Source organism: Trachurus trachurus (assembly GCF_905171665.1).
Source record: "Trachurus trachurus genome assembly, chromosome: 11".
NCBI lineage: Eukaryota > Metazoa > Chordata > Actinopteri > Carangiformes > Carangidae > Trachurus > Trachurus trachurus.
This window is the reverse complement of record NC_139904.1, coordinates 910,001-925,903: the sequence shown is the minus strand read 5'-3', so window position 1 is coordinate 925,903 and position 15,903 is coordinate 910,001. Positions and strand designations below refer to the sequence as shown.

The 15,903-nt window shown below is 49.2% G+C and overlaps 1 protein-coding gene across 1 annotated transcript; it reads left to right on the top strand.

The window, feature by feature from the left end:
- Positions 1–950: 950 nt before the first annotated feature.
- On the top strand, positions 951–14,458 carry zbtb22b (zinc finger and BTB domain containing 22b; the record flags this gene model as incomplete). The annotated part of the gene is made up of 5 exons (XM_083982738.1): positions 951–1,133; positions 6,017–6,250; positions 10,315–11,106; positions 12,207–12,485; positions 13,400–14,458. Exons 2-5 carry the CDS (start codon positions 6,017–6,019, stop codon positions 14,456–14,458), a joined length of 2,364 nt encoding a protein of 787 aa, XP_083838864.1. The 5' UTR covers positions 951–1,133.
- Positions 14,459–15,903: the final 1,445 nt, after the last annotated feature.

The window sequence follows — 15,903 nt, the reverse complement described above, 5'->3', positions numbered from 1 at the left end:
ACAGTGTCTTTTATATACATTTGTATTTTAAATTTGTTTTTCGCAAGAAGTGTTGTTTGTTGTACTTTCTGACAATAAAATGCGTATGACAAACACATTTACTGTTCATGTGATGAATTTTTAAAATATACATACTGTATATAAACGTGTGTGAATATCTTGTGCTTTATTTAACAAACATCATCACTATAGTTACACTTAACCACACGTTATATTTACACCACAAGCAGCAAAAAAGAATCACAGTCACGTCACTCTCTGCTTCAGTCTCAGATTGTTTACATTTGGTATAATCATATTTTATTTCTTCCATGTTTAATATCTGAGCAGTATTTCATACATTTGAAGGATTGAAAAGAATTACACTAATGGAGATTGATGGAAATTAAAAGACACCAGCTACAACTCATACAGTCAGAGCTCCAGACTAACACAGTTGCCCCCTAACTTCAAATTTTAGGATTGCAAGCTGAAAATTTAGAGGCGCACACTGAAAATCAACTTGCAAAGCAAATATTAAACATTTCCTTTTCATTCATGATCCTAACACACATTGGCCTGACACCGGTAATGACAGATTCCAGATTTGAATAGATGAAAGTTTTACAATGTAGAGGCAGTCTGGAGCCCTGTGCAGTCTAATACAATGGAAATACATCTCTATGTTATTTACTTTTTTGACCAGCTGTCTGCGACCCATCCAGAACGGGTCCACGACCCACTTTTGGGTCCCGACCCACCAGTTGAGAACCACTGAGCTGGATGTGATTGATTATTTATTTCCAGTGTTTTGTGTCGGCTCAGGTCTGGCTCGTCTGTCTGAGCTGTTAAAGGCGCCGCCGCTGTCTGTTACTGTGCTGTCTGCTGGTAGAGAGACAGGCACTATAGCTGCTGTTAGACAGGCTCTATACTCTACAGGCGGTCTAGCTGCTGTCTGCCTGTCTGCCGCCGCCGCCGCTGCGGAGCTGCAGCTGCTCGGAGGGAACAAGAGACGGAGAGGAACAGTAGGAGAAAAGATAAAAGATGGAGCTCAGACTGCAGCTTCAGGAGGCGGACACACGGCCACGACAACTCGCCGCCTGCGGCTCAGCCAGAGCCCGAGACCGCTGAACGGCCGCTCGGTGACTGAAGAGGTGAGTTGGACCGAGGGACAGACAGGCAGATAGACACACACACACACACACACACACACACACACACACACACACACACACACACACACACACACACACACACACACACACACACACACACACACACACACAGACAGAGCAACAGACAGAGCAACAGACAGACAAGAGGCTGTTTGGGTTTGTTTCCTCCTTCTCCCGGTAGCTGAGAGCTAGCAGCTAGCATGCTAACGGCACATCTGTAACGGCATGATGAGCGTGCGTGCGTGCGTGCGTGCGTGCGTGCGTGTGTGTGTGTGTGTGTGTTGGACAGGACACCATCAGTCAGACAACAACACAACACACCAGGCTGCAGCTTCAGCCATCAACTCAACTGTGTGTGTGTGTGTGTGTGTGTGTGTGTGTGTGTGTGTGTGTGTGTGTGTGTGTCTGTGCTCCAGCTGATTTTTTCCACAATGAAAAGAGTGATGATGATGATGATGATGATGATGATGATGATGATGATGATGATTTCTCAATTGTAGCTAATCAATCACTTTCCAAGCGGAAGTGCTCTTGCACAGATGTGTTGCTGTGCGTGTGTGTGTCTGACACTGCTGCTGTTGTCACTGTGTTGTGTTGTGTTGTGTTGTGTTGTGTTGTGTTGTGTTGTGTTGTGTTGTGTTCAGGGACAGTCAGTAAAGCTCCGTCACAGACACTTGAGGCTCTCAGCTGCTCAGGTCTGTGTCAGGGAGAATAATTAACAGAGATGTGTTTTAATTAAGAAGCCGATCGAGTTCACTGATCCGTCACACACACACACACACACACACACACACACACACACACACACACACACACACACACACACACACACACACACACACACACACACACACACACACACACGACTGATCAACGATGAAGACGTGATGAAATAAGATCTTTATTGCTCCAACAACACTGAGGAAATCCACTTGTTACTGCAGCACAGGAAACAAGTCAGAGCAGCAAAATCTATCTATCTATCTATCTATCTATCTATCTATCTATCATCTATCTATCTATCTATCTATCTATCTATCATCTATCTATCTGTCTATCTATTCGTTACAATAAAGTGAACGCAGCACAGTAAAACAGCTCAGAAATAAACTTCACAGTTTTATATGAACTTTATTTGTTGACGCTGTACTTTTCTGCTCTTGAACAGAGTTGCGTCACATATTTTGTGAGCGGTTTCTAATATTTGAGTCTATTTATATCCACACAGCTGGAAACAGCTGGAGGCAGCACCTGCAGCTGCAACAGTCACTTACTTGATTGACAGGAGGATCAATTAGCATCTATTCTGATGAGTTATTTGTATCGTGTCTTTGTTTGCAGCGTATTTAATTATGATTATTTAAATATTAAAATGTAAATATTAGTAATTTAATATTCGCAAATGTTCTTTGTTTTATATTATATGTATTTGGATGTTCATGTTTTGTGAATTTGAGTCAATTTAGCATCAAGATTTGTGACAGAACCAGTTTAACATAATAAATTGTGATCCATCCATCCATCCATCCATCCATCCATCCATCCATCCATCCATCCATCCATCCATCCATCCATCCATTCCATTCCATCCATTTTCATCCGCTGTATCCGAGTCCGGGTGGCGGGGGCAGCTCTCGGTGGGACATGAACACCTCCCGAGGGAGGCGTCCAGGGGGCATCAGATACAGGTGCCCGAGCCACCTCAGCTGGCTCTAAGGGAGCGCCCCGCCACCCTGCGGAGGAAACTCATTTCCGCCGCCGCACCGATCCGCCTGTCGATCTCGCGCTCCATTCTCCCCTCACTCGTGAACAAGACCCCAAGATACTTAAACTCCTCCACCTGAGGCAGGAACTCTCCCCCGGCCTGGAGGGTGCAAGCCACCTTTTTCCGGTCGAGAACCATGGCCTCGGACTTAGAGGTGCTGATTCTCATCCCAGCTGCTTCACACTCGGCTGCAAACCGCCCCAGTGCATGCTGAAGGTCCTGGTTCGAGAGAGCCAACAAGACAACATCATCCGCAAAAAGCAGAGATGAAATCAAGTGGCTCCCGAACCGTACCCCCTCCGGCCCTTGGCTGCACCTAGAAATTCTGTCCATAAAAATAATGAACAGAACCGGTGACAAAGGGCAGCCCTGCCGGAGTCCAACACGCACCGGGAACAGGTCTGACTTACTGCCGCCATGCGAACCAAGCTCCTGCTCCGGTCATGCAGGGACCGTACAGCCCTCAGCAGAGGGCCTCCGACCCCATACTCTCGGAGCACCTCCCACAGGATGCTACGTGGGACACGGTCGGAAGCCTTCTCCAAGTCCACAAAACACATGTGGACTGGTTGGGCAAACTCCCATGCGCCCTCGAGCACCCTGCGGAGGGTGTAGAGCTGGTCCAGTGTTCCACGGCCAGGACGAAAACCGCATTGTTCCTCCTGAATCCGAGGTTCGACTATCGGCCGAATTCTCCTCTCCAGTACCCTGGAATAGACTTTCCCCGGGAGGCTGAGGAGTGTGATCCCCCGGTAGTTGGAACACACCCTCCGGTCCCCCTTTTTGAAGAGAGGGACCACCACCCCGGTCTGCCAGTCCAGAGGCACTGTCCCCGACCGCCACGCGATGCTGCAGAGGCGTGTCAGCCACGACAGCCCCGCAACATCCAGAGACTTGAGGTACTCAGGGCGGATCTCATCCACCCCCGGTGCCTTGCCACTGAGGAGCTTCTGAACTACCTCAGTGACTTCAGCTTGGGTGATGAATGAATCGACCTCTGAGTCCTCAGCCTCTGCTTCCTCTACGGAAGGCGTGTCGGTGGGATTGAGGAGATCCTCGAAGTATTCCTTCCACCGCCCGACGATATCCCCAGTCGAGGTCAACAGCTCCCCTCCTCCACTGTAAACAGTGTTGGCGGAGCACTGCTTCCCCCTCCTGAGGCATCGGATGGTTTGCCAGAATTTCCTCGAGGCCGACCGGTAGTCCTCCTCCATGGCCTCCCCGAACTTCTCCCAGACCCGAGTTTTTGCTTCCGCGACCGCCCGGGCTGCCGTCCGCTTGGCCTGCCGGTACCCGTCAGCTGCCTCGGGGGTCCCCCGAGCTAGCCAGGCTCGGTAGGACTCCTTCTTCAGCTTGACGGCATCCCTTACTTCCGGGGTCCACCACCGGGTTCGGGGATTACCGCCGCGACAGGCACTGGAGACCTTACGGCCACAGCTCAGGGCGGCCACGTCAACAATGGAAGTGGAGAACATGGTCCATTCAGACTTGATGTCTCCGGCCTCCCTCAGAATCCGGTCAAAGCTCTCCCGGAGGTGGGAGTTGAAGACCTCCCTGACAGGGGATTCTGCCAGACGTTCCCAGCAGACCCTCACGATACGCTTGGGTCTTCCAGGTCTGACCAGCTTCCTCCCCTGCCAGCGGATCCAACTCACCACCAGGTGGTGATCAGTTGACAGCTCAGCCCCTCTCTTCACCCGAGTGTCCAAGACATACGTCCGGAGATCAGATGACACGACTACAAAGTCGATCATTGACCTCCGGCCTAGGGTGTCCTGGTGCCACGTGCACTGATGGACACCCTTATGCTCGAACATGGTGTTCGTTATGGACAAACTGTGGCTAGCACAGAAGTCCAATAACAAAACACCACTCGGGTTCAGATCGGGGAGGCTGTTCCTCCCAATCACACCTCTGCAGGTAACACTGTTGCTGCCTAGTGAGCGTTGAAGTCCCCCAGTAAAACGATGGAGTCCCCAGTTGGGGCACCTTCCACCCCTCCCAGGGCCTCCAGGAAGGCCGGTACTCTGCACTGCTGTTCGGCCCGTAGGCCGAGACAACAGTGAGATACCTATCCCCGACCCGAAGGCGCAGGGAAGCGACCCTCTCGTTAAGTGGGGAGAACTCCACAACACATGGGGAGCTATGAGCAAGCCCACACCAGCTCGTCGCCTCTCACCATGGGCAACTCCAGAGTGGAAGAGAGTCCAGCCTCTCTCAAGGAGTTGGTTCCAGAGCCCAGGCTGCGTGGAGGTGAGCCCGACTATCTCTAGCCGATACTGCTCAACCTCCCGCACGAGCTCAGGCTCTTTCCCCCCCAGCGAGGTGACATTCCATGTCCCTAAAGCCAGAGTCGTTGTCCGGGGATTGGGTCGCCGGGGCCCCCGCCCACGGCTGCCACCCAAAACACACGGCACCGGCCCCTTATGGTCCTTCCTGCGGGTGGTGGGCCTACGGGAGGGCGGGCCCACGTCGCTCCTTCGTGCTGGGCCCGGCCGGGTCCCGTGGGCAGAGACCCGGCCACCAGACGCTCGCCCGCGAGCCCCAACCCCAGGCCTGGCTCCAGGGTGGGGCCCGGTGACGCCGATCCGGGCGACGTGAACGTCCTTGATATTGTTCCACTCATAAGGGGTTTTGGAACCGCTCTTAGTCTGACCCGTCACCTAGGACCTGTTTGCCTTGGGAGACCCTACCAGGGGCATTAAGCCCCGGACGACATCGCTCCTAGGATCATTCGGGTGCTCAAACCCCTCCACCACGGTAAGGTGGCGGTTCAAGGAGGGGATAAATTGTGATTTTTTAGTATATTATTTTTAAGATGAGTAGTGTTTCTACTCTCACTGTCTAGTATGTATGCATGTGTGTGTCTGTATGTGTATACATGGGTATACATATTGTTTGTTTGTTTTGGTAATTGTTGTTTTTTTTCTTGAGCTGAGGCCTTGTATAGGCCCCTTGGGTCTCTTGTCTCAGCTTGCACCTATTATTTTTCTTGTCAATGTATTTGAATGTGTCCTATTCTTGTTATTCTGTATTGGTGCGAATAAATAAACTAAACTAAACTAAAACAAAATCTGACGGTTTTCCTTCCTCCCAGATGCCGTCTCTTTCCGTAGAGGTGGGCAGCAGCAGCGGCGGCTCAGCTCCCGGCGACACATCTGGCTCCATGGTGCAGGTGTGCTTCCCCAGCGCCGCGGCCGCGGTGCTGGACGACCTGAACCGGCAGCGCGAGGACGGCCGGCTCTGCGACCTCTCCATCCATGTGCAGGGACACGTCTTCAAGGCCCATCGCTGTGTCCTGGCCGCGTCCTCCCCGTACTTCCACGACCAGGTGAGACAAGAGAGAGCCGGCGAGTCTTTATCATCGATACAAAGACGAATTAGAGGGATAGTTCACCTTCTCATGTTGGGGCTTCAATACAAGAGGGACATTACAGACAAGCACTATGGAGGTATTTGGATGTTTTTTGGTGTGTCTTTTTGGACGAAGAAAAGTGAGCTCCGTTCTCAACCGTCATATGGACATGCAGTGCTGCACGGAGCCCCGCTGTAACTCAGAGAAGCCACGGAGGACTCTGAAACTTCTCCCAGCCCTTAGTCCACATGAGGGGGAGGAGATCATGAGTGAGAAATTTGAATTTTGGGTGAACTATCCCTTTAAACATATATCACCACCCTGTGCGTTTGTTTACGTCACATAATCATCGATCTATCTATTGATCTACGTCTATGATTGAGATGAAGATCAGATCACATGTGATGATTAAACAAACACAAGTTTTCTTTCCACTATAAAATGTGTTTAAACTCATCTGTACCTTATTATTTCTCATTATCACCCACAGCGATGAGCATGACTGAGCAGATATGAACCGTCACACATTAATCAGATATGAGCATAAATTTAGAAATGAGAATAAAAGCCTGCAGCGTGACAGCAGCTCCACACTTACACTTTAATTATGTGTGTGTATGTGTGTGTGTATATACGTCAGACAGATCAGCTCAAACTGCTAGATGATAATATTAATCATAATATTAATAATGATACAGAGCAACAAAAGCACAGGCAGTAAAATCCTGTGTAGGGGAGGGTGGGGTAAGATGAGCCACTTTTTTATATTCAGGCTGCGAACTGATATATCTGCATATATTTCAGGATGTTGTGCATCCACAAACTGTTTTATAATAATAATAATAATAATAAATTTTATTTAGAAGCGCCTTTCATGCCACTCAAGGACACTTTACAGCAGTTAAAATCATCAAAAACACAGAATAAATCATCAATAAACAATACCAAAACAAAACACACAGCACGGAATAAACAACATTAAAAGCACAGAATAAACAACAATAAACACATCAGTAATAATGAAAAGAACAAATAAATAAAACTGTGCAGAATAAAAGGGAAGTGTTAGGGTGAGGGGTGGTGGGGTGGATAGGCAATTTGAAACAGGTGGGTTTTGATTTTTGTTTTGAAAAGAGGGAGAGAGTCAATGTTACGGATGTGAGATGGTAAAGAGTTCCAGAGTCGGGGAGCAGAGCGACTGAAAGCTCTGCTCCCCATGGTGCTGAGGAGAGCAGGGGGGACAGTGAGGTGGAGAGAGGAGGAAGATCTGAGGGATCGTGCTGGAGTGGCAATGTGGAGAAGATCAGACAAGTATGGAGGGGCGAGGTTGTGGATAGCTTTGAAAGTATACAGAAGGATTTTGAATTGGATTCGTAATGTGACCGGGAGCCAGTGAAGTTGCTGTAGGATGGGAGTGATATGGTGGGAAGAAGGGGTTTTGGTGATGATACGTGCAGCGGAGTTTTGAACCAGTTGAAGCTTATGGAGAGACTTGTGAGGGAGACCGAAGAGGAGAGAGTTGCAATAATCAAGACGGGAGGTGACGAGGCTGTGGACAAGGATGGAGGCGGTGTTGGGAGTGAGGGAGGGACGGAGTCGATTGATATTACGTAGATGAAAGTAGGCAGCCCGAGTGGTGTTATTGATGTGAGATTTGAATGATAGAGTGCTGTCAAGGATGACACCCAGACTCTTAACCTGAGGGGAGGGGGAAACTGAGGAACTGTCGATAAGAAGGGGGAAACGGTCAATTTTGGATAGTGTAGATTTGGTGCCAACAAGAAGGATTTCTGTTTTATCACTGTTTAATTTGAGGAAGTTGGAAGTGAACCAGGATTTGATTTCGGTTAAGCAGGTGATGAGGGAAGAGGGTGGGAGTGCGGAGTTTGGTTTACTGGAAAGGTAGAGCTGGGTGTCATCCGCGTAGCAGTGGTAATGGATGTTGTATTTACGGAAGATGGTGCCAAGGGGGAGGAGATAAGTGATGAAGAGAAGGGGCCCCAGGACAGAGCCCTGGGGCACACCTGTAGTGACTGGGGAGGGGTCAGACTTAAAGGATTTGAGCTGGATGAACTGAGTGCGGCCTGAGAGATAGGAGTGGAACCAGTGAAGGGGGGTGTGGGTGATGCCGATTTTGATAATATAGCATGTCCAAAAAGTTGAGCACAGGTTAATTGAGCCACCCTCCTCCTTCCCTCCATCCATCTCCCACCTCCATCTTTACTCAATACTCCACCTGTCCAGGTTACAGGTTACAGGTGAACACAAGCTGCTTTTTTTGTGATTACGTTGCATCTATGGAAGAATCCCTCATCTTTCTCTTTGAAAGTAAAGCTCGGCTTCTCAGGAGCATACTTACTGTAATCATAAACATCCAGAACCTTGAAATAATAATTAGGACATATGTGTGGCGGCCTGGGAAAACCCGTCGGAAGTTGCTGACGTAATATTGTGGCAAATGGCCTAAATAGGTGGAGTAAATACACAAATACACAAGAATACACAATCCAACAACTCCACAACGCTCTGGTGGACAAGTTGTGAGCTGCACATTCACCACGCTATGAGATAATAACACAACGTTACCACACAGAGTTGTTTTAGAGGGAAATTCATGTGTACAAAGGGTCGTCCCTCTGAGCATTATTCCTTAAAGTTTGTTGATAATTGTTGTGCATGTGAATTCCTACACTGCTGAGGTCCTTGAACGCACCACATACGTACTGCTCAGCTCGGAGCAGATATCGGCTGAACTGTCCCTCTGTGGGTCTGCAGTGTGTGCGTCCATTGAGCCGTGAGTTATGTTGTTGTATTTATATGTTACACTATGTTGATATTTCTGTTTTATTCATGAGTCAACTGATGACTGTAGTAGTTTTTGCCATCAGAATTCATAATGTGATAAAGACTTAGCTGCTAATGAGTGTCAAACAACTAGCCAGGGAACCGGGGACCTCAGGCGGGCGGCCTGAGAGGCCAAGCAGAGGGCTCCGGGACTCAGGAGGATGGCCAGGTGGCCGGACATTAGAGCCCCGCGAGTCACAGCTAAGATGGTGCAGTTTCATGCTGGTTTACTACCATAGATACAACAACTGATGTATAAAACAAATTTATAATTATCTCCTTTGGTCTAAACACAATTCTCATGAAACTTGTGATCGACTGAATTCACTTTCAAGAGTGAAAAATGTTCTTTTGGACATAAATGTCAGACCACTTTACTCATGTGGTTCTTGCCTTCACAGCCTCCATGAAATGAAATGAAATGAAATGATGCTTTCCTGCTAAATATTCGGTCTCACGCTCAATTTCTCTTATGGTTTCTTAGCAACAAGGGATGGCTCAACTTTCCCCGGTCTCCCCTACTTAGGGATGGGAATTGATCAGATTTTTACGATTCCAATTCCATTTACGATTCTGCTTAACGATTCGGTTCTTTATCGATTCTCTTATCGATTCTCATTTGGAAAAAAAAGGACAACAAACTTTGTTCACGTAGTCGACCAAGCATTATCGACCAAAAAGTCATTAGTTGACCTAAATTTCAACATTTGGAGGCGTGGCTTGTCAAAATTAAGTCAAAATCAATATGACTGAACCATGTGAAAGGTTGAAGGGCTTTTAATTTGAAGGGCCACATACAGGAAGTCGTGACACTCAATCGCTGTCAGTCTTTATTTTTATTTTTTCTCTACACGGCAGGTCCCTGCGGCTGCGATATCGCTGTTTTGAGCAACTTGCCAACTTTTTCGATGTTGTTACAGACTTGTCTGGTTTGGAGACTCAGACGTGAAAGTGTGTAGGCGATCACTGCTGTTTTCAACGAGCAGCGGGTGTTACCGTGAGCCCCGTCCCAAAGCACTCACTGGCAGGACTGGAATTGATAAGGGGATCGTTTGCAAAATTGGCAAACGATTCCAAGGAATTGAAACACTGGGAAACGATTCTCAACAAGAACCGGTTTTCGATTCCCATCCCTACCCCTACTACAGTACTTTATTCTTTTTAAAATAGTGTTATTGTTCTACTTTTCCCTCCAGGTTCTCCTGAAGAACATGTCCACCGTGTCCATCCCGGCGGTGATGGACCCTCTGGCCTTCGAGAGCGTGCTGAGCTGCGCCTACACCGGCCAGCTGCGGATGCTGCGCGACGACATCGTCAACTACCTCACGGTGGGCAGCGTCCTGCAGATGTGGCACATCGTCGACAAGTGCACCGAGCTGCTGAAGGAGGGAAGAGCTGCCGCTGCCGCCGCCGCCGCTGGAGGAGGAGGAGGAGGAGGAGGAGGAGCAGGAGGAGGAGACAGAGTGGGCGGGGCTTCAGGCTCAGCCATCGCCGGGTGCAGCAGCAGCAACGGTGACGGTGCTGCAGCTGGCAGTAACGAAGCAGTGGGTGGTGGTCAGGCTCCGGTGGGGTCCGTGGAGCCCCAGCGCGCCCCCCCGCCCCCCAGCCGCCCCCCCGCCAGCGAGAGCCAGTCGCCCAGCAGCACCAACTACTTCAGCCCCCCCAGCGGCTGCGTGGTGGCAGCCGGGGCGGCGTCGTCTGCAGATGGAGGCGGAGCCAGCAACACCCCCAGCAGCTACTGCACCCCGTCAGGGCGGGAGGAGGCCTTCCTCATCGAGGAGGAGGAAGAAGAGGAGGAGGAGGAAGAGGAGGAGGAAGAGGAGGAGGTGGAGGAGGAGGAAGAGGAGGAGGTGCTGTACCACCAGAGGAAGAGAGGAAGAGGAGGAGGAGGAGGAGGAGGAGGAGGCAGCGGGAGGAGGAAGAAGAGCAGCTCGGTGTCGGAGCAGGAAGTCGGCGTCAGCGACAGCTTCGGTGTGTCGTCCTATCAGGTGAGGTCAGGGGTCAACTTTTTTTTTTTTCCGTGTCTTGCCTCACTCCCGAGTCCATGACCAGCAGATAGACACCATCCTTTCCACTGTGCGTGCAGTAACAAGGGAGATAGAGCCGTATCGCCCGTAATTAGCTTAGCTCAAACACTGGAAGTGTATAGGTAGTGTTAGCCTGCCTCCACCTAAAGTCGCTAATTAGCTTAGCTCAAACACTGGAAGTGTATAGGTAGTGTTAGCCTGCCTCCACCTAAAGTCGCTAATTAGCTTAGCTCAAACACTGGAAGTGTATAGGTAGTGTTAGCCTGCCTCCACCTAAAGTCGCTAATTAGCTTAGCTCAAACACTGGAAGTGTATAGGTAGTGTTAGCCTGCCTCCACCTAAAGTCGCCTCAAGTATCGTGATTCGTATCGTATCGTTACCCAAGTATCGTGATGCGTATTGTATCGTGACTCAAGTATTGTGATGCGTATCGTATCGTGACTCGAGTATCGTGATGTGTATCGTATCGTGACTCAAGTATCGTGATGCGTATTGTATCGTGACTCAAGTATTGTGATGCGTATCGTATCGTGACTCGAGTATCGTGATGTGTATCGTATCGTGACTCAAGTATTGTGATGCGTATCGTATCGTGACTCGAGTATCGTGATGTGTATCGTATCGTGACTCGAGTATCGTGATGTGTATCGTATCGTGACTCAAGTATCGTGATGCGTATCGTATCGTGACTCAAGTATCGTGATGCGTATCGTATCGTGACTCAAGTATCGTGATGTGTATCGTATTGTTACTCAAGTATTGTGATGCGTATCGTATCGTGACTCAAGTATCGTGATGTGTATCGTATTGTTACTCAAGTATTGTGATGCGTATCGTATCGTGACTCAAGTATCGTGATGTGTATCGTATTGTTACTCAAGTATTGTGATGCGTATCGTATCGTGACTCAAGTATCGTGATGCGTATTGTATCGTGACTCAAGTATCGTGATGCGTATCGTATCGTGACTCAAGTATCGTGATGCATATCGTATCGTGAGGTCCTTGGCAACGCCCACCCCTACTCATAATAACCATCACGTGACTTCTCTCTACGTGAAGGATGGCGAGGACTTGGCGCTGCCGCCTCAGAAGCGGCCCACCTACAGCCAGCCCAGCATCATGCCCCGTAAACAGTGGGTGGTGGTGAAGACGGAGCGCACCGAGGAGGACGACCTCATCGTGGTGTCGGGGGAGGAGGGAGGCGAGGACGAGGACGAGGAGGACGAGAGGGAGGCGGAGCTCGCCAGAGAGAGAGAGAGGAGCGACTTCAACATCTCTAACGTCAGGAGCCTGTCGGCCGAGCTGAGCAGCCGCGCCGAGAACGACATGGACTCACAGGTGAGACGCCGCAAACTGAAGACATGCCTTTTAGTCTGGCTTTAGCTGAATTTTATTATTATTTTATTCATTTATATTTCTTTAGTTTCAGTTTATTTCAGGCAAGTTAAAAGAAATAAGAAATAATACAGTAATGGACAGACATAACAAATAAATACTTTACAAAGACAACACATGAAAAAATAAAAATGATTGAAAATTTTTCGTATTCAGATTCAGATTCAGAAAACCTTTATTTTCCCCTGCACATAGCAGTGGAAATTTTTCTTAAACGTGTGCACATGTATGTGCGCATAAAAGAAACATAAAAACACAGTTTAGCATTACATAAAACAAACAACAAGTAGATACATAATACCACAAGCAAGATACAGAATGACACAAGTAAAAACAGAATAAAAACCTTAAAAGATCCGGTATCCGAAAAGGAGTGGGAATAAGTAAAACTTATTTACTCGCACCCCCTAATTTTTATCGTTATAAAACTATTTATCTTCTTTAATTGCAGTATCTCTCTATCCCCTCGATCTATCTATACATCATACATCTATTATACATATTTATCTATTTCACTTTACCTATTTTATTTTATTTTAATTCATCCATTCATCCATCTTATTTTATCCCATGAAACTTATCTATTATATCTCATTTTATCTACTTTCTAGTGGTTTCCCATATACAATGCGTATGTATAGGTGAATGTATATGTCCCCCAATATGTGTCCCCCATGTTCCTTGTTTTTATCATGTAAAGCACTTTGAGCTGCTGCGGGAAAAGTGCTTTACAAGTAAAGCCTGATTGATTGATTGATTGATTGATTGATTGATTGATTGATTGATTGATTGATTGATTGATTGATTGATTGATTGATTGATTGATTGATTGATTGATTGATCGATCCTCTGTGCAGATGGACTACTGCCAGTCTTCAGAAGACTACCTCAAGTTCGAAGGCAGTTTGATGGACCAGACGTTGGCGCAGCATCTCCATGACCACGGCGGCGGTCAGAGCCAGAGCGCCGGCCGGGCCGTGTCGGCGCTGCTGGGCCAGGTGCAGTCCGCCGCCTCGGCGCGGGCGCAGCTCTTCCCCCTGGACATGCAGGGGAACCAGATCCTGCTGTACAGCCAGGCCGCCGGCCTCTCGCTGGACGCCACCGCCGCTCCGCTGGGGATGGCGGCGGCCGCGGCCGCGGCGGCGGGGGGCATGATGGGCGCCGCCGCCTTCAAAGGGCCGGGCCTGGAGCACGGCGCCGTGCTGTCGGTGCAGGGCGGTCTGGGCGTGGACGGGCTGGACGGGGGGGGGATGGGCGGCGGCGGTAACAGTGGTGGTGGCGCCGGGGCTTCTGGGAAAGTGTTCATGTGCCACTGCGGCAAAACGTTCACGCACAAGAGCATGAGGGACCGGCACATCAACATGCACCTGGACCTGCGGCCGTTCCACTGCCCCGTCTGCGCCAAGAAGTTCAAGATGAAGCATCACCTGACGGAGCACATGAAGACGCACACGGGCCTGAAGCCGTACGACTGCCTCGGCTGCGGCAAGAAGTTCATGTGGCGCGACAGCTTCATGCGGCACCGCTCGCACTGCGAGAGGCGCGGCGGCGGCGGGCTGGCGGAGAGCGGCGGCGGCGGCGAGGGCGGGAGACGAGGAGGAGGCGGCGGCGAGGACGGACCAGATCTCATCTCCTCCCCCCACCTCCTCCTGGAGGCGGCGCACGGCGGTATCCTAGGAGGGGGGAGGGGCGGAGTGTCGGTTTCTTCTCCTCATCTCTCCGGCGGCGTCCTGTCGCCGCAGCACGGCGGCGGCGGCAACAGTGTGAGTAACAGCAGCAACATGGCGGCGGCGGGGGGGCTGCTGGGGGCTCAGGGTCAGGGGTCGGGGATGTTCGGCGGTCTGGGGTTGGGCCGAGGCGTGTGCGACGAAGACGTGTGTGAGGTCGGCGCCAACGACAGCAGCAGCGTGACTTAAAGGGATACGCCAACATTTTTTTTTTCTTCGTGTCTTGCCTCACTCCCGAGTCCATGACCAGCAGATAGACACCATCCTTTCCACTGTGCGTGCAGTAACAAGGGAGATAGAGCCGTATCGCCGTAATTAGCTTAGCTCAAACACTGGAAGTGTATAGGTAGTGTTAGCCTGCCTCCACCTAAAGTCGCTAATTAGCTTAGCTCAAACACTGGAAGTGTATAGGTAGTGTTAGCCTGCCTCCACCTAAAGTCGCTAATTAGCTTAGCTCAAACACTGGAAGTGTATAGGTAGTGTTAGCCTGCCTCCACCTAAAGTCGCTAATTAGCTTAGCTCAAACACTGGAAGTGTATAGGTAGTGTTAGCCTGCCTCCACCTAAAGTCGCTAATTAGCTTAACTCAAACGCTGGAAGTGTATAGGTAGTGTTAGCCTGCCTCCACATAAAGTCGCTAATTAGCTTAGCTCAAACGCTGGAAGTGTATAGATAGTGTTAGCCTGCCTCCACATAAAGTCGCTAATTAGCTTAGCTCAAACACTGGAAGTGTATGGGTAGTGTTAGCCTGCCTCCACCTAAAGTCATCAGAGAAACTCTTCAGCAACTCTTAACGGACCGATCTTCGTCTCAGAGCTGACAAAACTCTCCGGTAAGGCATCTTGAGCGGTCAAATGCCGCTAACGGGACGAGATCGGTCAAAACGGAGGGTTCAAGCAAAGACGCTTTATTTTGGTTCAAGCTAGCTACATCGAGGGTAGGTTAGCTTCCTGTTTCAAAGTAAAAGCACAAATTCTATCCTCATGGTTTTCTGTATGTAAAGGGCAACGGGTGTTTTATTTTGTGAAAGTAACCAGAAGTGCGTTGGTCACGACGGCTAGCTTGAGTAGCGCCGAATTCGTCCGAACAAAATTGTAAACAGCTGGTATTTAGACAAATTAACGACACACTGCTGATCTAAACGGCTACTTTCTCGCCTAAAAATGTTTGAAATGTGGATAAAGTGATATATTTACAGAGTTTAGAGCTAAAATGAAATCTTCTGACTGCTGATTTCAGCTCGGGTAGGAGGCAGGCTAACACTACCCATAAACTTCCAGTATTTGAGCTAAGCTAATTAGCGACTTTAGGTGGAGGCAGGCTAACACTACCTATACACTTCCAGTGTTTGAGCTAAGCTAATTAGCGACTTTAGGTGGAGGCAGGCTAACACTACCTATACACTTCCAGTGTTTGAGCTAAGCTAATTAGCGACTTTAGGTAGGAGGCAGGCTAACACTACCCATACACTTCCAGTGTTTGAGCTAAGCTAATTACGGCGATACGGCTCTATCTCCCTTGTTACTGCACACACAGTGGAAAGGATGGTGTCTATCTGCTGGTCATGGACTCGGGAGTGAGGCAAGATATACGTTAAAAAAAATGTTGGCGTATCCCTTTAAACCAAACTAAACG